This window comes from Panthera onca, chromosome A1 (assembly GCF_046562875.1).
Source record: "Panthera onca isolate mPanOnc1 chromosome A1, mPanOnc1 haplotype 2, whole genome shotgun sequence".
NCBI lineage: Eukaryota > Metazoa > Chordata > Mammalia > Carnivora > Felidae > Panthera > Panthera onca.
Window position 1 is genome coordinate 105,227,687 of NC_138339.1, and position 22,652 is coordinate 105,250,338.

General features: G+C 42.1%; 1 protein-coding gene across 1 annotated transcript; it reads left to right on the forward strand.

The window, feature by feature from the left end:
- Positions 1 to 376: 376 nt before the first annotated feature.
- CD180 (CD180 molecule) lies at positions 377 to 15,209 on the forward strand. Its single transcript, XM_060635646.3, has 3 exons — positions 377 to 617; positions 8,682 to 8,848; positions 12,803 to 15,209. Exons 1-3 carry the CDS (start codon positions 528 to 530, stop codon positions 14,529 to 14,531), a joined length of 1,986 nt encoding a protein of 661 aa, XP_060491629.1. The 5' UTR covers positions 377 to 527; the 3' UTR covers positions 14,532 to 15,209.
- Positions 15,210 to 22,652: the final 7,443 nt, after the last annotated feature.

The following is a 22,652-nucleotide window of genomic DNA, read 5'->3' on the forward strand; positions in this document are numbered from 1 at the left end:
GGTGCCAATGCAGAACCCGGTCCTTCCATCTGCCCCCAAGGCACACCACTGCACCTGTCCAGGTCATTCACCTAGCACAACTAACAAAGTGGCCTCCTTTGTGAGGACAGCTTCCTGCTTCTATAGTCTGTCTCACCGAAGAGACCAGAAGCTGTTGGAATTAGCCAAACTCTTGAAGCTGGCCTAATGTCCATAGAAACCATCCCATTGAGAGTCCGGGTGACCGGCCCCAGAGGGGTGCTCAACTGATTCATATTTGCCAGGAAACACACTGGGCCATTCTGAGGCTGGGTTCTCAGCTATTTTCGGCAAGGAGGATTGGTGATATGCAAAAGGGACTTCCTTTTTTTTTTTTTTTTTTTTTGTAGCACAGAACCAGCTGAGCAATCAACAGCATTTCTTGTTCCCAGATCACCCTTCTGAGCACTTCTCTGCCTGCCGAATAACTGAGGCCATTAGAGTTTGATTCCATTTCTCTGCTCCAGGCACAAGATAAGCCCACCAAGTGGGGTGGCCTCATTCGGGTGATGGCTCCCTGTGCCGGCTGCTTCCTGTTGGCAGTGATGTTTTCTGCCAGCTGTAAAGCCATCACCTCCTCGGATCAGATGTGCACTGAGGTGAGTCCAAACTGTTTGTCTTTATCCAGATTAAACTGCCTGGAAATTTTAAGATTCAGCACGCAGTCCTATCTGAGCCTTGGCCTCCCTATATTCACTGTCTTTAAAAGGGTGACAAGGTACGGAGAAAGGTTCTTCTTTAGAATGAAGAAGGAGCCATAGAGCTCAGCCAGGGGATGATCTCAAAAATTATCTGTTGGAAGAAGTGAGAGTTTTCCTCCTCTACAAACAATTCCCTCGAAACGATCTTAATTGAGACATAAGATACCAACAGGGTCTCGGTACAAAGAGGAGCCTTCCAAATGTGCTTCCAGAATGGAGGTGCTGTTTGTCCAACATCCCAGCATATGGCCACTACTCCACAAACAGTTTTTTGGTTTCCTGGAGATTAGCGAAGATGGCCTGTGCCAGGTTTTAGAGCATATAGAGATAACTCTGAATGAGTCTGGCTTTCTCCTCGAATTGGACAGCCCTCCATCTGTTTTACTGACCCACAGGAGTAACATTGGAGAACAGAGCCAAACTGCATCTTCTGTTTTGGCCTTAACAATATTTACCAACTCGTGGGAAGTTCTTGGAGGGGGTCCCTTGCCATCTTCTAAAATGCTGCAACCTTCCTCCCACTGAGAAACTGCTCATAATTCTGGGGGCTAGACGTCTAAGATCAGGCATCAGCAAGGTTAGTTTCTTCGGAGACCTCGTTCATTGGCTAACCCTGTGTAGACAGTCATCTTCTGTGTCTTTGCATCATCTTCCCTTTGTATGTGTCTAATTTATTCTTCTCATAAGGACACCAGTCATACTATATTAGGGCCCATCCTAATGATCTCAGTTCAACTTAATTACCTCTTTAAAGACTCTTTTTTCCAAATAAAGTCACCTTCTGAGTACTCGGGTTAAGACTTCAGCATATGAATTTGGGAATGACACAAAGCAGCCTGCAACAGAAGGGGTCAAGTAAGAGGTTTTTATCAGCCCCAGAAGGCTCTCTCTTCAACACTCAGGTCAGAAGGTCAATTACACACATACATGTAGGTGACATGATAAGAGGGTAGGAGTGGGAACACCACCTCCTCAGTGACCAGGTAGGTATGCTACCCACCATCTGCCAACATCCTCAGGTAGGATAATATCACACTTAAATTCCAATTCCCAGCTTATTGGGAACCAGGCTATTTTAAATACCCCACTCTGAAGCTTACCAGTTCAACTCTTAAATCCCTGCATTGCTGCAAAGCCCGCACAGCCCTTCAGAAGCCCACACGGGAGTCCTGGGAGATTCTGGAAAGCCCATGGAAATGCTGGACCAGTCTAGCTTCCTACTGAAGACATTAGGTTCCAGAGTTGCCAGTTGCTTTTTACAAGTGGCTCCTGCTTTGGCAGAGTAGAGGGGAGAGAAACAGGGACCACGCCCTAGTCCTTTTGTTGCCTGTTTCTGAGGCCTCCCTGACACTCAGGTGGCAAAAGTGATGCTGAGGGTCCCAGGATCTCCAGGCCTGTCCCTATGTGGCAGTAAGAGCTTTCCTTTTCGGTTAAGTCAGGTGAGACTGAAACCTCTGCAGGTGAGACTGCAGCCCTCCCTCTGAAAGGACTGATTTTAAATGCCTAGGAACCAATGCAATTAACATTGGATCTATACTTGCGTTTACATCCTCTATCGTGTCTGAGTTCTCAGCAGCAGGATTCTCAGGCTGTTTACCAGCCATCACTCTATGTGTGTACTGGGAAGTTCCTGGGGGTTACCAAGATGAATGAGAGTTTGTTCCTGAAGGTAAGGAACTTCTGGGCTGCAGAAAGTGGAATAAAAATGGAAGTGGTGGAAGAGGAAGCTTTGGGTTGAAGGGTCTGGCCCCTTTTCAAGTGCACATTACTCTAGCCTGCCTGGCCCTCATGCTGGCTTTCCTTTCCCTCTTTTGTTCTCTCCTCCAGTTGAAGCAGAATTAACCACATACTGTCTGTGTGCTCATGTGGCCCCCATTAGCTTATCAGGCCCTATTTTGAAAACAAAGTTGGGTTTGTTTGTTTGGGTTTTTTTTTTTTTTTGCTTTGTTTTGAGTTTAGTAAACCTTTTAATTAAGTAAAACATACATACAGAAGGTTCCCCAATCCTAAGTGTACAGTTTAATGAGTCTTTACCAAAGCGAGCACATCCGTGTGCCCAGCACACAGATGAAGAAATAGCACCTTCTCAGCAACTCAGAAGCCCCCTCATGCATATTCCCAGTCAGTAGCCCGCAGGGGCACCCGGTACTCTTAACTTCTATCATCAAAGAAAGATTTTGCCTCTTTGTGAATTTTATATACCAGAGACCGCATGCTGTATAGTCTTTTGTGTCTGGCTTCTTTTGCAAAGCAGTAAATATGGGACATTTACCAAAGATGCTGCATACAGCAATCATTTGTTTATTTTCATTGCTGAATGGTATTCGGTTGTACTAGCGAACCACTATTTATTTATTCATCCTACTGTTAGTGGCCATTTCTTGGCCTACTGTTGTCCATTTCTTGGCTATTATAAACGCTGCTGCTTTGGACATTCATATCTCTGTCTCTAGCGGACAAATATGCAAATCTTTATTAGGTGTTTTCCAGGGCAGGGAAGTATTTGGTCATAGGGTATACATATATTTAATTTCAGTAGGTATCGCCAACCTGTTTTCCAAAGGGTTAGTACCCATTTATACTCATTGGCAATGTATGTGAATTCTGATTACTCCCCATCTTAATATTTGCTATTGTTTGTTTAAGAATGTTAACAATTCTGATGGGTGAATAATGATATTTCATTGGGATTTAATTTTTGCTTTCCTGATGACTGAGAATATTTTCAACTTTGTTAGCCATTTGCATATCTACCTATGCATGTGTATATGAGAGAGACACAGAAAGTTCTTAACTTTAATGCAGCTTGATTTATAATTGTTCCTTTATTCTCAGCACATTTCTGTCCTGTTTAAAAAAATTTGCTGACCTTGAGGCCATGACAGTATTATCCTCTGTTTTCTGGAAGTTGACTTTGTATTTATCTCTATTGTTACGTTTCACATTTAGAGCTATAACCAACTGGAATTGTTTTCTGCATACAATGTGAAGTGGGAGTCAAGATGAATTTTTAGTAAAACTTTTTGTTTGAAAAATATTTCTAAGGTAGACAAGCTCTAAAAATATAATGAGCCTCCATAAACACTCCATGTGGAATCTTCCACTGTTTTATTCTACTGTTGTTTTCTTCTGTATGTGTGTGTTTCTTGTGTTATATTCTTCTATTGTTTTCTCTGTATGCATGTGAACCATAAGTAACAAAATTAGAGCCAGGACCAGGTCTTTGGAGGCTAACAGATGTGCAAAGCATAAGTGAAATACAGTGTTCTGTGATTTGAATTCTGGTAACACTTTAGATACACTCTTGAATAATTACACTGGAGTGTAGACATGCCTCTTCATTTCAGATGGGCTCAATGGTGGCTATCCTGTCCGCTCAAACCTATGGGAGGAAGACAGTCCTTCTTCAGTCCTAGGTAGGGGTGGGAAATGCCTAGTGGAGCTCCTTTTTGGAAGAACTCCAAGTTCACAAATTCACAGATACAGAGGCTTCTGGAGAGCTCTAAACAATGACATGATATTGTGATGAGCCAGTAAAACACAAACTCCTCTTATGAGTGCTCAGCATACATGGTTTCATTAATCCGCCGAGTTGGCCCACAAAGAAGGTTATCCCCCATCTATAGGCGAAAAAGAAGGCTCAGAGAATACAGTTTAGTGGTTGAAAGCTGGGATCTGAACCCAAGCAGTCTGACTCAAGATACATAGAAAATGAACTGCATATAATTGGGATGCCCTTTGCCTGTAGGAGTCAGGTTAACAATGAAATTTTAGGACTGTGCCCTCTTGGGAATATTTTGTTTTATTTTCAGAGAGTAATTGTTACTCTGGGATTTGATGCAGTCACACTGCTAACTCTGGAGGGAGGCTCAGTGTTCTGCATGCCAGACTCTGTGCATGGGGTCGCTGGCTGTGGTGTATGCCGAATGCAGAGGAGACGTTGGGAGGGTGGGAATCAGCACTTGGTGAAACTCAAAAGGTTCAAAATTAGAAAATGATTTCAACACTTTCGAGACGAGAAAATACAATGGGATAGCAGAGAGTTAGAGTTACAGCAGAAGGAAGCAAAATAAGATCCTGATTGAAAAAATGCAAATGAATTACCTGGAAGGAAAAGGGATTGCAAACACAGATTTAACACTTACGAGTCCCGCTCTGTGGAAAAGGGACGGTTCTGATATGAAGCTGGAGACAAAGTGGTTGGTGCAGGTCCCAGTGCACAGCAGGTCCTGAGGAAATGGCCCATGACTTAGGACCGGGGGTAGGCACGGGGTTGTTGTGAATGCCGTGTCTCCTTGCACAGCCCTCCTGGCTGCACGGGTTCACATCAAGAAGGGACCAGCAAAAGTAGGAGAGGGAGAAGGTGATTTTCGACAATAACCCCACACTGAGGGCTAGAGAATGAAGGCTGCTTTGACAGGAAGTAGTCACGTGGGGGTCAGAGGACCCACGGGGGCTGCAAAAGCAGGGGTGGGTATCTGCCTGGAGGAGCAACTATACATGTGACCCTGGCAGCCAGCCCAGTCCTATATTCCTTCTCTGCATCCTGTCCCTTCTCCATTGCAGGGTCATGCTGCAGTCCTAGAATCCTGTGCTCTACTCATCACAACTCCCTCTCAAAAAGTTTGTGAGGATCCTGGCAGTGAGAAAGACACAACCTCACTCATGTAGTATTTCTACCAAAACTGTATAACCTGAATCAAATCATGAGGAAAGATGCTTCAAGTGAGGGACATTGTGCGTGTGTGTGTGTGTGTGTGTGTGTATTATTGATAAATATATCAATGCCATGAGAGACAACAAAAGGCTAAGGAATTGCCTCAAACTAAAGACACACAAAAACTAAATGCAATGTGTGAACGTGGACTAGAAAAATCAAAATTACTATAAAGGATAATATTAAGACAATTGCCAAAATGTGTACACTGTATAATAACATTGTATCAATGTTCAATATTCTCAATTAGGCATTGGCACTGTGGTTATAGAAGAGATGTCCTTGTTCTCAGAAGACTTAGGGGTAATGGGTCATGATGTCTACAATTTACTCTCAACAAAAAAAGGAATGAGAACAACAGTGTGTGTGTGTGTGTGTGTGTGTGTGTGTGTGTGTGTGTGTGTATGTGTACTTCCTGCCTTAAAAAATTTGAGAGAGACTCTTAAAAACTGAGAACAAACTGAGGGCTGATGGGGGGTGGGAGGGAGGGGAGGGTGGGTGATGGGTATTGAGGAGGGCACCTGTTGGGATGAGCACTGGGTGTTGTATGGAAACCAACTTGACAATAAACTTCATATACTGAAAAAAAAATTTGAGAGACAATTAAAAAAAAAATTTTTTAAGGGGGTGGGGCTCCTGGGTGGCTCAGTCGGTTGAGCGTCCGGCTTCGGCTCAGGTCATGATCTCACAGTTTGTGAGTTTGAGCCCTGCGTCGGGCTCTGTGCTGACAGCTCAGAGCCTGGAGCCTGCTTCAGATTCTGTGTCTCCCCCTCTCTCTGCCTCTCCCATGCTCATGCTCTCTCTCTGTCTCTCAATAATAAATAAAAAACATTTTTAAAAATTTAAAAAAAAATTCGAGAGACTGGAAACAATTTAATGCTGCTTGAGTGATTCCAGAGCATGGGACACTTCATGTCACCATCTGTGATAGTAACTGTGAGTGTACAAGAATGTGAATACGAGAGCCAAAGGGGAAGGGTCGCGTGGGTGGAGCTCAGGACATTCTCCAAAATGTGCTTGCTTTTTAAATTCTCTTATAAGCTGCAATGCTTGTCATTTGCCTCGTTCTCCCAGGAATCAAGGGCAGAGAGTTCATTGCAGTTCATACCTAAGTAGAGATTAATGTATGACACCGGCTTATGGTGGGTTTCTCAGAACTCTGTGGTAATGTTATCCACTAGTTCTGTTTTTCACCGGGATAAAACTGAGCTATTTCGTTTATCTGCCTTTCCATTTGCTAGAAGCTCCCTCAGGCCACTGGCTCCATAGAGCTCCTGCTGGATTCTCAACTTTCCGAATCACATTAATGCAGTAAAAGTGCTTAGCAAAGCACAGAAGAGGACTAATTTAGGTGTCACGGGCGCTTATATATTCAGGAGAAGGAGGGAATTGCCAGCGTGGCGCCTTTTGCTGTAGGACCAGAATAGCTCCAAATTGAGGAAAGGTCCCTTTCTCCAAGTATATGTGACATCGGTTATGCCAGTGCACGCCAGAAAAAGGGAAATGTCTTCTCAAAGCTCCTCCAAACCTTAGCAGCTACTGGGGAAGTTACATTCATTTCCTCTTGGGGCCATCCATGAGCATGGGCACAAGGGGGGGGGGTCTGGCAACATGTGTTTTTCCCACCAGTCAGCTATATCCTAAGTTTTAAAGGCGAAGTGTGAATTTCAAGGACATTAGGTGGATTTGTGGCAGTGCCTGGAGGACGTTGGGTCTATAAAATGAGGAATGGATTACAAGGAAATAAAAATATGGCATTTTCATCAGTAACACTGATAATATTATCACAATATAGAAGAAAACGTGATATCCAGTAGGTGAGCATGCATATGCTCGCGGTACCCACAAAAAGTGCACCACTACGCACAAGTTGGAGTAAAGCAGAAAGCAATTAAAATGTGACATCTCTAAAACATCAGGCTTCATAGTAAAGGAGAACGTGCTCAGTCTTCTGTTCCCAGCTAAGCAGGACTGTCTGCAACTGAGGATGGGGACAGAACATTTTGAAACAGATACAGAAGTAGTTACAAGGAGCCTCCATGTATATATCGACGTTCGACAATCACTGATATTTTGCCTACTGACTTCATGTATCCCCTCCTCCCCTCCTTCATGTCCAGAATATTTTAAAAGAAATCCCAAACATCAAGTCCTTTTATGCAGAAATACTTCAAAATGCATTTCAAAAGAATAAGAACATTGCTGTTATCATTCAAAAATTCCTAATTCCTTAATATTCTCTAATATCGCGTCCTCAAAGTTTCTTGATCGTCTATAAAATGTCTTTTCCTGATGCTTCATGTGAATCAGAATCAAAACGAGGGCTACTCTGTTGTTGGTTGTATCTCTTAAAGAGCTTCTATTGCTGTCTCTTTTAACAGGAGCAGTCTCCTCTTGCCCCATCCACCTTCCTCTCTACTTCCCCAACACCATTCACATGTCAACAAAACAAAGTCAGTTATTCTACAGGATGCTCCGCCTTGGGCATTTGGCTGACAGCTACTGTGCAGGCTGTTTTAACTTAAACCTCTCGTTTCATTTGTAGGCTGTAAATTAAGCCTAAAGTCTTGTATTCAAATTTAATTTCTGGGGGGCAGGAATCTGTCTCCATCAGAAAGTGTGAAATGTCTGATTGTCTTGTTCTGTTGATGCTAATGAACAGTTGATCTGTTTTCAAAATGAAATAAAACATTTCCATGCATCCAAAATCAGAACTGTGAAAGTATAATCAAGATAAGTCTTCCTTCCCTGCTTCTCTATCTGGTTCCTTTTTTCCCCTTCAAGGCAATGAATGTGGGGCCTTTCCCCATGGCTTCTCTTTGCAAATGTAAGAAATACACATACAGTACGCTATATGTGACATACCATATACTGTATATACTATAAGTTCATTCTGCACCTTGCTTTTTACACCTTACAATATGCCTGGATGTCACTCCATATTAACATGTGGAGACCCTACTCATTCCATTTTCAACTGCAGGAGATTCCATCTTGTGAATGGACCATATTTTGTTCAACTAGTCCTACAGTGATGAATAATCTGGTGACTGCCTACCTTTTGGTATTACAAAAATATACTAAAATAAATAATCTTATGCACAAGTCACTTTGGGGATTTGCAGGTGTGTATTTGGTAAGATTCCTAGAAGTGGGATTGCTGTGCAAAGGATAAAATATGTGTAATTTTGCTAATCAATCAAATTACCAACTCTGATATTAATTTCCGTTGTTTCTCTTGTCAGAAAGAAGCCAACAAAACATATAACTGTGAAAATTTAGGTCTCACAGAAGTTCCTGACACTCTACCAAACACAACAGAATTTTTAGAATTTGGCTTTAATTTCTTGCCTGTAATTGAAAATACAACTTTCACCAGACTCATAGATCTTATGTTTTTGGACTTAACCAGGTATGTATCTGAGTTCCTTGTGCGTGGCTGATGTTTTACTTATGGAATAATACAACTTGCATTCAAATTGTTTCCAGGACCTTCTTTTGGGAGCACAGGGGCATTCTACCTATACTGTGTGTTTACTCTTCCCCATGAAATATTTTTATGCAGGTGAAATGTTGTATTAATGAAACCCAATAACTGAACAGAAGAGTGGATTGTTTTCAAACGATGCTGCATCAACAGTGTTGTTTAAGAAGTTTTAAGGAATACTAAAGACAAATCTTTCATTCAGTCAGATGCCGTATTATACTACATGTTAGCGTAGTTTATTATTGGGTGATAACATTTTAAGAAACATTTACAGAAGAAACACATAAGCCACTAACTTTTTCCCCTGTAAGTTGGGAAAATAGTTCCATCATTTAATTTTAGAAGCAGAGTCAGGATTCCAAATACTGAACCAGTGTTTGTGAACCAGAAGGCAGAAGTATTACAAGAAAATAAGAGAAGAAACCAGAAGGGAATTGCAACATGATTGTGTGTGTGTGTGTGTGTGTGTGTGTGTGTGTGTGTGTAAGAGGGGAAAGGGCTTTGCATGCGTATGAGGCGTGTATCCCTTGCAGCAGCTCTATTTCTTAGGTGGTTCGGTTTCAGCTTCTGCCCAGGGTAGTAGAACGTTCACATCCGTAAGACTATATTCATCTTTATAACCACCACTGGGAGGTAGGCATGCTGAATATTACAGTCCAACTCATGTTCGATGAGGAAATGAAAGCTCAAGGAGATTTTGTGAGTTTGGTTAAGGTCACAGAGTAAGGCAACTGGGTCTCTGCTCTGCTGACTCTCAGTCCAGAGTCCCCCAAATGACCCCAGGCCACCTCCCCGGCCAAGATTCCACTGATTGCCTAGCAACACTTCACTGAGACAAAGTCTTGCCCTTGGAGATAGGGACAGAGATTACTCTGCTACCTACCTAGTATGCCCCCAGGACATTTACTTGCCCTCTGCTTTACCACTTCTCATTTTTAGATGAAATGGATTTGACCACATTTTGAAGGAGTGCATGGGGCCATGACAGCTTCTCTAGATAGAAGACTCTAAGTTTCCTCTTGTTATTTTCGAAAGATGATAAAAAATATGACCTCATACTTCCTAAAATCCCTCTCCTTAGTCCCCTAACCCCTGCCTTTTATCTGGCCACAAATCAGATACAATTTTTATTCTTTTAAACAGCCACCATTTCTTTAGCTCTACCAACATGTTTTCTGGGGTTTTTTGCTCATTCTTCCATCTTGCTTTTCAGACTTCCTCTCTAGAATAATTTTTCTTTTTTCCTGAAGTACATCCCCCAAAATGTCTTTGGGGAAAGCCTCTTAGGATTAAACTCCCTCGGTTTTTGTTTTTCCGAAAATGTCTTTATTTTACTCTCTTTCTTGAAAGACAGTCTTTTCTGGTATGATTGCAAGTGACGGTTTTTTGTTCTTAGTTAGCCCTTTGATGCTACCATTCGCTTTGTGCCTTCTTGCTGTTAGATAGTCACCTGTCTGTCTAATCATTGTGCACACATAGGTGATCTTTTCTCTCTGGGTGTTTTCAATGGTTTCTCTTTGTCTTTGGCATTCTGTAATATCACAGGGCTGCACTGTGTAGATGCTTGGGCTCCCTGAATCTGTGATTAGTGCCTTTCATCAATTCTAAAATAGTCTAGCCATTATTTGTTTGAAACTTGGCTTGCTCCTGGTCACTCTTTTATTTCTTCTGGGTCTCTGATTAGATTTACATTGCGTCTTCTCATCCATCCTTTGTAACATCAATATATCTTTCTTGTTTTCCACCTCTTTGGTGTTTTGGAATATATTCTAGGTAATTTTCTCGTATCCCCTTTTAGTCCATTAATACCATCTTCAGCTAATCTCTTGTATAAACTATCCATTGGCTTTTCAATCTCATTAACTTCCTATTTCAATAAATTTCAATGGCTTTTCATTTCAGATATATCAGATCAGCTTTAATAAGTTTTTCCTTCTTCCTATTATTGGTTCACACTGTTTCCTTTAAACATGTCAAATGCATGTTTGATCTAAATATATGATATATTCTGATAATATATATCAGGAATATCACATATTCTTTCCAAATCATATATGTATTATGAGATATATCTGATAATTCTGGTATCTGTTGTTTCTTTCACTTAATTATGCAGAACATACTTATAATTCTTTTTAAGTTTATTTATTTATTTTCAGAGAGCACATGCACACACAGGCAAGCAGGGAAGGGTCAGAGAGAGACAGAGAGAGAATCCCAAGCAGGCTCGTGCTGCCAGAGTGCAGCCCGCCCCAGGGCTCTATGCCATGAACCGTGAGATCATGACCTGAGCTAAAATCAAGAGCTGGACGTTTGACCGACTAAACCACTCAGGTGTTCCTGTAGAACATTTTTTTAAAACTGATTTTGGCTAACGAATTGCCCTTATGTATTCAGTGAAGTTTTATTTTGAGCTCATTTATCTTTTGGAACTTGATGTAAATCTTTGTTTAAAATACTTTCCTGGGATTAGACCATGGCATTATGGCTACAGACAATAAGCCTAAATATTTCTGGAGATGCATAGTGAAATATGTTCGGGATGTCTAGGATTTGATTTAAACCACTTCAGGAGGGAGAGGAGGGAATAGAAGAAGCAAGGAAGTATATATGGCAAAATCTTGAGAACTGCTGCACCCGTGTGGTATATGAAAGTTCATTGTACTACTATCTTTACTTTAGGTTTGCAAGTATTTTTTATTACAAATTAATTAAATAGGTATATCACTCAAAAAGAAATTTCTCTTCACTTCTGCTGCTCTCTGAAGTCACTACCATTCTGGGGCCATTTTAGACTCAATTTTCTACCTGGGCTCCTTTTGGGAGGTCCACAGAGGTAGTGTCAGTTCAGATCCCAGCCCTCGTGAGTGGAAACTTATGGTTCGAGAATCCCAGGGGGAGACTTTTCTCGTTGTTATCCTTATTGCTCCATCTAAAGCCATGGGCCAAGATAAACACATATCCTCAAGGTCACCCTCTATGAGCCTTCTTTTTTTAAGGTGATCCACTGAAAGGATCCCTTCTGAAGATCTTGGTGGTCTGTAGGTTTTTGATAGGACCTCCTACCCTGCTTGGACCCCAAGCTTTGTCTCCTGCCATGGTACATGTGGCTCATTTTAACTCAGGCTTTAGGCCATCAAAGACTGGCAGATATTGGCAAATATGACAAGTGACCAGGGCTCACTTGGTCCTAGGGATTCCAGCTTCTTTTTCAGAGCTCCTTTAGTGTGTTTCTAAGGAACTCCCTTAGTGCCTTCCAGGGTAGCTGTGTGTGTGTGTGTGTGCGCGCGCACGCACTTGCATGCATGTGCTCACACATGCATAATCCAGTATTTTCAGGTGCATTACCAGGATGACACCTGTACTGCTCCATATTTCTATGGAGCATTTTCATATGTATCATTTGGTTAACAGCCATTGCCTAAAGCACTCATCACTTCTTTACTTTATAGATGGAACAAAAGTTTGAGAAAATTTGTGACTTGTCCTGGGTGACACAGATACATATATCACATATCATTTGTTCTATAGTATACATTATATACTACATATTGTATATTACTTACAACAGTAAATAATACCTCCATTTTCCCTAAAGTCAAATGACTAACTGTTCCCTAGATTCTATAAACAAACCTCTGAGAGTTCAATCCAAAGGGATAAGATTTCTGGAAAAAATTCTAAATCAGAGTGTTCGGAACTGAGGCTAGTCATTAGTTCGACAGGTAATCTGTTGGTACTGCAGAAAATTTTTAATGTTTTACCTCAAATAACGATACGTACTGTTTTTACTCTACACAAAAGATGGCTTTGTTAATACTAGTCACTGTGACAGAGTTTTTCTTTTTTCTAATTAATTATTTTTAAATAATTTTTAAGGTGCCAAATTAACTGGGTACATGAAGACACTTTTCAATACCAGCATCAGTTGAACACAATTGTATTGACTGGAAATCCCCTGATATTCATGGCAGAAACAGCATTTAATGGGCCCAAATCGCTGAAGCATCTTTCCTTAATCCAAACAGGAATATCCAATCTCGAGTTTATCCCAGTGTATAATCTGGAACAGTTGGAAAGTTTGCATCTTGGAAGCAACCATATTTCCTCCATTAAGTTCCCAGAGAACTTCCCAACACAGAATTTGAAAGTCCTGGATTTTCAGAATAACGCTATATACTATATCTCGAGTGAAGACATGAATGCTCTGGACAAGGCCACCAACCTAAGCCTTAATTTCAATGGCAATGACATTAAAGCCATTGATCCTGGAGCTTTCCATTCAAAAAGCTTCCAAAGTTTGAAATTTGGAGGGATTCTTAACTTGTCTGTTATATTGAAAGGTCTACAGAACTCCACTGCTCAGTCCCTCTGGCTGGGGACATTTGAAGACTCTGACGACCAAGACCTTACTCCAGCCATGTTTGAGGGACTTTGTGAAATGTCTGTGGAAAGCATCAATCTACAGAAGCACCATTTCTCTAATATCTCATCTACCACATTTCGCTGCTTCACTCAACTTAAGGAATTGGATCTGACGGCAACTCACCTGAAAGCATTGCCCTCCGGGATTGAGGGTATGAATGCTCTCAAGAAATTAGTTCTCAATGTAAATAATTTTGACCAATTATGTCAGATCAATGCTGCCAGTTTTCCATCCCTCACAGACCTCTCTATCAAAGGCAACATGAAAACACTTGACTTCGGTGCTGGGTGTTTGGAAAAACTAGAAAATCTTCAGAAACTTGATTTAAGCCACAATGATATAGAAGCTTCCGACTGCTGCAATCTGCAACTCAAAAACCTGCCCCACTTACAATACCTAAACCTGAGCTACAATGAGCCTCTTGGTCTCCAGAGTCAGGCATTCAAAGAATGTCCTCTGTTAGAACATCTAGATTTGGCATTTACCCACTTGCACATTAAGGCTCCACAAAGTCCTTTTCAAAACCTCCGTGTCCTACAGGTTCTGAATCTTTCTCACTGTCTCCTGGATACCAGCAATCAGCACCTTCTAGCAGGCCTGGTGGATCTCCGCCATCTAAATTTACAGGGGAATCACTTTCAAGATAGGCGCATCTCAAAGACCAACCTACTTCAGCCCTTGAACAGCTTGGAGGTTCTTAGTTTATCCTCCTGTGACCTCCTTTCCATAGACAAGCAAGCATTCCAGAGCCTTGGAAAAATGAGTCACGTAGACTTAAGCTACAACAGCCTGACGGGCGATAGCATCGATGCTCTTAGCCATCTTCAGGGGATCTACCTCAATCTGGCCGTCAACAGCATCCAAGCCATCCCACCTCTTCTCCTCCACACCCTGTCCCGGCAGAACACCATTAACTTAAGCCACAATCCCCTGGACTGCACTTGTTTGAACATGCATTTTATAACATGGTACAAAGAAAACCTGCAGAAATTTGAGGGTGTGGAGGAAACCATGTGTGCAAACCCTCCATCTTTAATGGGAGTTAAGCTGTATGACGTCGAACTGTCCTGTGGGATTACGGCTGTGGGCATTTTCTTTCTTATAGTATTTTTATTCTTCATTGCCATTCTGCTCATTTTTTCAGTTAAATTCCTCCTCAGGTGGAAATACGAGCACATTTAGTGCTGAAGCTTTCTGGAGATGGCAAATGAATGTGTTTAGGGAAACTGCCCCAAGTAAAGGAACTGTTGTCTGTTGTTGGCTGTCAGAATTTTCAGATTGGTTCCTGCAGCTGGACAGGACTTGCTGTGCTTTTCTGAGTCCCAGAGCTAATGAACCTTCCTGGAATGTAAACTGACTAGGACCAGGGGACCAAACAACAGCTGTGAGAGACACAGAGCCATTTGCTCACATGAAAGGTGGTTGGAGGACCCGTGGCAGGGAAAGGCCAGGAGAGGAATGTTCGAGGAGGTGATCTTCCTTCCACTCATGGACACTTTCCGAAGCAGTGCCTACTCTGACCCTAAAAGGAGACCAACAACCACAACTTGGCGGCACTGGTGACCCCAGTCCAAACTCTGTCTCCTGCGGCTTGGGCATCGTGCTTGGCTCTGGGTCCTCAGTAAGACAGTCATTTGAGAAACTTGTTGAGGATAAAGTCTCAATGTTTTTTTTTTTTTTTTAATGAAAAAGGGAATACACAAGGGAATTTAAAAGAAGAGGCTGAGAAATGAATCGTGACATCAAATCAACTTCATTTATCTCCTTAATTCTAAGTCTCTAAGGTCTCTACAATTCCACTAGGGTGTAAATAGGTACAACAAAACAAAACAAAACAAAACAAAAAAGAAAAACCAAAAAGCAAATACCACCCCACCAGTCCCCCAACCCCCAATCTAGGATTTTTGCTACATTGGCCACTCTCACTTCAGAACCACGGAAGTTTCCTACCGATCTTGTGTGCTTGGTCTTATATTACAAATCCTACCTTACACATGGCTGTGGCCCAAATGCTCTTCTCATTTGAATGTCTGGTCCTTAGAAGCTTTTTTCCCACAGGAACTATGAGATAAATGGTGGTTTGGTTCCCAGGGCATCTCTCAAAAGTCTATTCACCTGGGATAGCAATCGAGCTAGTGCATTTGCAATGAAAACCAGTGGAAGAAAGCATCACTGTGCTCTAGCTGTCCACAACACAATACTCTGGCTCAGTGAGTTTCTGTTGAGTCTGGGGTGTCAGCAATGATTGTACCAGTGGAAAAGATTAGACAGGACCATTGAATGTAGAGAGAGAGAGAAAGGACAGAGAAGAGGAAAGTGTTAGGATTTAGGCCTTGCAAGACCCAAAGGGTCCACTCCTATAAGGCTTGATTTTCTGTGGCCTGGAATGGTGGACAAGAGCTGAAATCTCTTGTATTCAGGGTGTTGCATTCATAGGACCTTAAGTTCTGTAACAAATTTTAGGCTAGAGGTGGTAACTCAAGTTATGAAAATCTGATTGGAATATCAAAATAAAATTAACTTTCATATCCAATCAGAATTTATTAGCCCTTATGTTGGGGGTCTAACAGTGGGACATATTAACAGAGTGGAAACTTGGGAACCAACCTCTCTTTACCGCTATATCCCTCAAGAATGGCAAAAAAGACAGGAAATAGTGAAGAAATGCCATAAACCTCTCCTGCAGTTGCTCTGCTTGTCTTGTAGTCTTGGGGGATTTTTTGGGGGTAGTACTAGGTGGGAGGCCAAGTTTTCCCAGAAAATCTTGGTTAACAACACACGGTAAAGGGACAGAGGTGCTTGCCTTGGGCACAGAATCTAAGGGGGAACCAAAAAACCTCAGTAATCAAGACAAAAATATTTTAACGCAATATTTTAAAAACTTTTGATTAATGAAAAAAATCTGTGATAAATAAAACAACAAAATTTTTAAAAACGGCATCCAAAACAGTCCCATGCTGAACATGTTAGGGCCTGAGGCAAAAGGAAAAATCAGTAATACTGATCCTGCCTCTGTTTAAAATTTTGGTATTTTGTTCATGGTTGATATTTTGCATTAGTCTTTTTTAATTTAATATTGCATTAAAATATTATCTTCATTACTGATTTCTTTGGTGCACCCTTAAATTTAGCACCCAAGGTGGGTGTCTCACTGGTCTCACCCTATTCCCACTGTGAGAAATACTAAGAAGTAGGTACCCCAGTTAACTCCCAGGCCACAGTTTACCCAGGGCCTATTAGCAGGCATATTATCTCAAAGTTATTCTGAAGGGCCTTTCCCTTCCCCCTTACTTTCTGGAAGCAGGTCAAAGTGTCCGAGAGCTTACACCTTCACCTTCTTCCGCATTCTCAGGTAACTCCCAACTCAAAGGCATCCTTCCTTCAAAGTGGAGAGAGGTGGCAGAGATGAAAGGGTACTATATCCCCTTGAGCTCTAGGTGGCCCGGGGACCTGGTGAGTGGGCACAGGCAGAGCACCACTCTGCTAATGCAATGAAACAGCACACAATTAGCTGCTTTAATTACCTTGAGTATCAGTGTTTGGGAAAACAGGTGCCTGAAAAGGAAGTTTTCCTCAGCTTTCCTGAGGGAACCCTGGAGACGCAGTCACTTAAAGATGTGTGTGGAAGAAGTAAGTGCTAGAAATATGAGGAATGGGGACACACCGATCATCCCCCTTTCTTCCTTCCCTGGCCCTAAGGAGGGTGGAACAACATTCCGAGAAGGCCAGTTTGAGCCACTGCTGTATTGGTATTGGCCTTGAGTCTGGCAATGACTGAGACTTTTTTCATTGAGTTTTGGGCTCAGAAGGGACCTAAGGCAGAAGCGGGCATGGCTGCCTTGGCCAGCCTCTGTCAGTGTGTGGAACAGGCAGCTTCCTTACTGGTGCTGCACCAAAGACCCCTCTTTCTAGGGACGTGAAGGCAGTGTTTATAAGTTCAGGCAGCCAACCCTCCCGAGTCAAGAGAGAGAGCATCCCTGCTAACTACACCACCCCATGCTGCCCACTCTTGTGTAAGAGCCATTCACCTTTGAGGATTCAGGCAGGAAGGTAGCAGGACACATAGTTCATTTGTTTTGTTGATTTCATTAATTTGCTTGTACCAAATTAAATGATCAGCTCTGGAAACTCTGGGAACTGTTCCTGGTAGTGACCACAAAGATGCAAAAACCATGCTGTTTCCTTCTTCTCTCCCTTTTCTCTTTATTTCTCTTTCCTTTTTCTTTCTTTGCTGTTTCTTCCCTTCTCTCCTTTTCTCCTTCTCTCTCTGTGCTTCCCTCCTTCTCTACTGGTTTCATGCTTTCCTTCCTTCTTTCATCCATATCAGACAGGATGGAACTCAGCACTCTATGAATCCAGTCTAAGACAGAACCAGAATGCACTGAGTTCCCTCACATTCTAGCAAATTTAAACTCTTTCTTGACTGCAGGATTTAAGCTGTAGAGATGATATACTAATCGCTGTCTTACCACTCTATAGCCACATGGTTCTCCGTAATGGTTAATGTGTTAAAACAGAAACAAAAGTATTCTGTGGAATATCTGTGATGCAGATTGCATCACATGATAGATGGTAGGGTCCTAAGCCCTAGCAAATGTAATTGCCCATCTTGCTTTCATTTATCAGGGGTGTGCCCCTTCCCTGTAATGCAACTTGCTATTCTGTAACTGCACACTGATCTAAGGCTTTGTGACAGCTCCTCTGTTTTAAGCAACAGTAAATTCACCCTACAAAGTCAGAAAGGCAGCTTTTTGATAGCTGCTGTCAATTTTATTGCTTTATCCTGGTTACTAGGATAGAATCTGTAGACACGGTGTGTTTATTGGTTTTATGTATCGTATGTTGTTACTGCTCTGACAAGCTATTCCTATAAAAATGTGTTATTATTGCATGTTGTAGCTCAGTGAGCTGACCCTGCATTTCAAAGTGTACTGAAGCAAATAGCATTGAAGTCCATAAAAGTTGACTGGCCTCCATCACAGAGGACTCTCTGTGTGAGCTGCAATTCCCACAATCTGATAGCAAATTATACCTTTCCCCAGAGCCAGCAGCCATCACTGCTAACTGAACATAACACAGACACAAACACAGGCATGATCAGTAAAATTTCAAGACAGGAAGCTGTCATACCATTCCTACTTGTCCAATTCCTCAAGAAGTGTCATTTGTAATTTTGAAGTTTACAAAAGTATGAAATAAATGGCTTTTCAATGTTTTTGTGTATTATTATAAGATGCAAGAGGGGTGGTTGACCTTGTTTCTATCTGTCTTGAATGCTAAAGAAAAAATTAACTCGCGTTATGGCAAGAAAGAAGGGATTGGTTCTAAGCAAGTCACAAGTGGGGAACCTGGGTATTTAACTAGAATCAGTTGCCTGGAATATTAAGAGTTAGAATGTCTGATAGGGGGTGGGGGAGTAAGCTTGAAGGCTACAGGAGAATGGGACAGGCAGGTGTGGCTCCTAGATAGTGGTTTATCACCAGAAACATCTGGGCATTCATTATCAAACAGATTCCTCTACCCGCCGCCCTGCCCCATCGCCAGATATTGGAATTTGGTTAGACTGGGGTTGGCACTGGATTCTACTCCAAATGATTTCATGCAAAATATACTTCCTTAAACTTAAGTGTTATCAACCAATGGCAGAGTCATATATAAGGCTCCATGCATCAAATGAGTTGAAGAACTGCTCCATTTTCTATAAGAGGAAATTTTGTAACAAAATGGGAATAAGGGGCTAAGAAGCCTTCAAATCCAAGGGTGAGACATCCTGGGCAGAAAGCCTGTTAGTCTCTTGCCACAACTTCCAGGCCACAAGACTCTGCTGCTAACCTCCCCTGCTCTCCCACCTATGCCCTGTCCCCCACTCCCATTCCATCCCATTACTTATGATATGAAATCATTTACTGGATATTGCGTATTTTAAAAAAGGAAAGAACTAATCTACACAGACTATTTTTAAAAGCCATTATGAAAGACTGTTCATGAAAGATTAAACAGTGAACTTCAGTGAACTTCCTCCTCTCATCCCCCCAAATTTTGATAATATCCTCTAAGCATTTGACTGTTCAAGACAAGGTATTAGAGCCACAAAGGTAAGAAGGCAGGTGGCCATTGGTGTAGCCATCTGTCTACTCCTTCTCCCTTCGTGTTCTTTCATGGGCTTTATAAACAGCTTGGGTCTCCCTTTTTCTCTTTATCTGGTCTTTGAAAACAACCTAAACAGCCAACAATAGACACATGACCAAATAAATTAGGGGATGATCTGAACAAATGCAGAGATATTCTATATTCTTGGGTGGGATAACAACATTAGAAACCTGTTGGTGTCACTAGGAAATCGAGAAATATAACTTAAAATGAGATAAAGGTTTCGATCTGTTAGTCTGGCAAAAAAGGAAGAGCTGGATAAAAGCACCGGTGGGATGTGGGGTTGTAGGAACTGCATGCATGGCTTACAGACATAGACTAGTGTAGCCATTCTAGGACCCTCTGACAACAATTAGTCCAATTAAGTATGTGGCCCGCGAATTCTGCTAGGGTGTATTTCCCAAGAAAATTTCACATCTCCACAATGATATTTAGTGCAACATTATGGAGGGGGAAGTTCAAAGCAGTTTGAGTGTTCATCACTAGGAAAATGGGTAGATAAGTGTAGAAGATGCCCACCATGGGTATGATACAGTAGTCACAAGCAATGGATTAGATACAGCCATGGCAATGTACTTGAATCTTAAACATACAGTGTTGGAGGAGGTCATCAAGAGGACAGGACTACTGGTTGACACATGAGCAGGATCTGGGCAATCAGAGGCTCCTCATGCCCTCCCCTGTCCTTGGAATGTACACTCTACGCCCTCCCCCCCCCCCCATTCCCAGAGTGGGAGCTGGTTTCCAGAAGCAGCCTTAAGAAAGCAACATTCTGTTGATCTGGATGGTACACGTGACTGAACCCAGTTATGGCCTCTATATATAAACTGTTAAGATTCTAGCACATGGGTGTAGCGATCTACTTGTCTTGGGGCCACCCAAGGCAAGCCTCATATGTAAGTTTCCTTGCTTATTAAACCTGCCACCTACCAATCTGGAGTGGTCTGCCACTGTCTTCGGTCTCTCCTCCCCCTTCAGGTACAGGGGCCAGTTTCTGGGCCAAGAGAGAGAGCTTGATGGGGAAAAAAAAACAACCCAAAATGACATATTAACATAGCTTTTATAAATTAAAAATACACGCATACAAAACAATATACCAGTATTTTCTAAGAACACAAAAAGATAAACCATGAATTAACATGGCTGCCTAGAGGGTGGGAGGGGGGATAAAAGGAAGTGTGGGGATAAATTAAATGAACTCAGGCATAAGCCGGCTGAGAATTGGTGGGACGACCCAATCGTCTGCATCAGAGGCTCTCGGCTATCTATGCACGTGCACGTGAATGAAAGCAATATAGCACACCCATAAAGTGAAATGCCACGTAGCCATTATGAACAATATTGCACAGTATATTTATAGACATTGAAATATATTTGTGATTCAATACTAAACAGAAGAGGTCAGCAAACCTCACCTCCACTATTATTTCAGGTTTTTGAAAAAATTAAAAACCTATATAAATTGAAGAATGATGAGCGGCTGGTTGGATGGCAGGGATTCATTTTTCTTCTCTTCTGTATTTCTAATTCGCCTTCAATGACCATGTTATGCAATGAGTTTTGCTGTTTTTTAAAGACTTTTTTGCTTTTTCACAAAGGTGCAAGAAGAATAAAGAGGTCACTGGATGTGAGAATTTACAGATAGCAAAAAAGGAGGCAATCTTTTTCTAAAGCTTTGTGTTTTTATTTTTACTTTATTAAAATAATTTTTTTAGGGGTGCCCAGGTGGCTCAGTTGGTTGGGTGTCCAACTTTGGTTCAGGTCTTGATCTCACGGTCTGTGAGTTTGAGCCCCGCATGGGGCTCTGTGCTGACAGCTTGGAGCCTGGAGCCTATGTGTCTTCCTCTTTCTTTGCCCCTCTCCCACTCATGCTCTGTCTCATTCTCTCAAAAATAAATGTTAAAAAAAAATTAAAATATACATTTTTTAATTTATCCATTTTGAGAGAGAGAGAGGGAGATTGATTGACTGGGAAAGCCAGCAGGTGAGGGGCAGAGAGAAAGGCAAAAAGAGACTCCCAAGCAGGCTATATGCTGGCTGCAGTGCAGTTCGAACTTATCAACTGGGAGATCATGACAAGAGCTGAAACCATGAATCAGGACGCTTAACCACTGACCCACCCAGGTGCCCCAAGGCTTTGCGTTTTTAAATCCAAACGGTCAAGCCCAAGCTTCACCAGTTGCTCTTTTTCTTTGAGGTCAGACAGCCACGCTTGTTCTAAGGATGTCCATGTGAACAGAGCAGCAGGCCGAGGAGCTGGGACTTGCACTACAGGGACAGCATCACACGGATGGATGTGGATGGGCACCTAGTCCCAAAAAGTAGAAATCTGTCTCCAGCCTGGGAAAGTCACTTCGGCACAGCACTGTGTAACACAGCGCGTGTATTCCAAAGCGCAGAATTTTCAGGCAAAGGATTTTTCTGGAGACAGGTTAGAGCTGGAGGATATGGTGATGCCAGCCTGACATATGAAGATGCAGTAAATGCAACATGCTTGCTTCAGGCATCATAAGCATCTTCATTCTTCACCTCCTGGCTACTGACAGCCATCTCTGGGCAGTGGGTAATGAAACAGCAGATGAGTATTTGTGAGAGGCTTTCCGCTTTATAATGTTACCAGACTTTCTGTAAAGCAGTATGGGGAAGTACCTAGTAATCATACATATCTTTCTTTTCTCCATGTCTGAACAGACTTGACTGGCAGGTCACCAAATACATAGGGAACGACAGATTTGGGAGCAGGTTCCCTTTTTGACGTGCTTGCCTGCATCCACGTGTTGGGACAGAGTCCCGCGGCCAGCCTGTGACAAGAGATGGCCATCTTGTCTTTTGGAACACACATCCCAGAAATCAGTAGGAGGATGCTGCTTTTCTGTGAGGATTGCTGCTAAGATTCCCGTCCCGGGTCCAAGGAGTCGGAACTGTCAGAGAACTTGAACCTGAGCCAGACTGACTGACTTTCCATATGCAAAAAGTCATGAAACTGACTTTCAACAACGCATTTTGGGCATTTCTAGCTTTTGTAGATACAGAAGATGTAATATTCACTAGGGTAGAGGTAGAAGACAGGAGGAACACAAATGATCACTTTGAGCCATGAGTTCAAACCATACCGATAGACGGGTAAATAGATTTAGAGTGTTGCCTGACCAT

Bases quoted from the DNA above. Each gene is read 5' to 3' on its own strand.
- CD180 (XM_060635646.3), top strand. From the start codon at position 528: ATGGCTCCCTGTGCCGGCTGCTTCCTGTTGGCAGTGATGTTTTCTGCC. The intron at 618-8,681 runs GTGAGTCCAAAC...TTCTCTTGTCAG, and splicing joins CGGATCAGATGTGCACTGAG to AAAGAAGCCAACAAAACATA. The intron at 8,849-12,802 runs GTATGTATCTGA...ATAATTTTTAAG, and splicing joins ATGTTTTTGGACTTAACCAG to GTGCCAAATTAACTGGGTAC.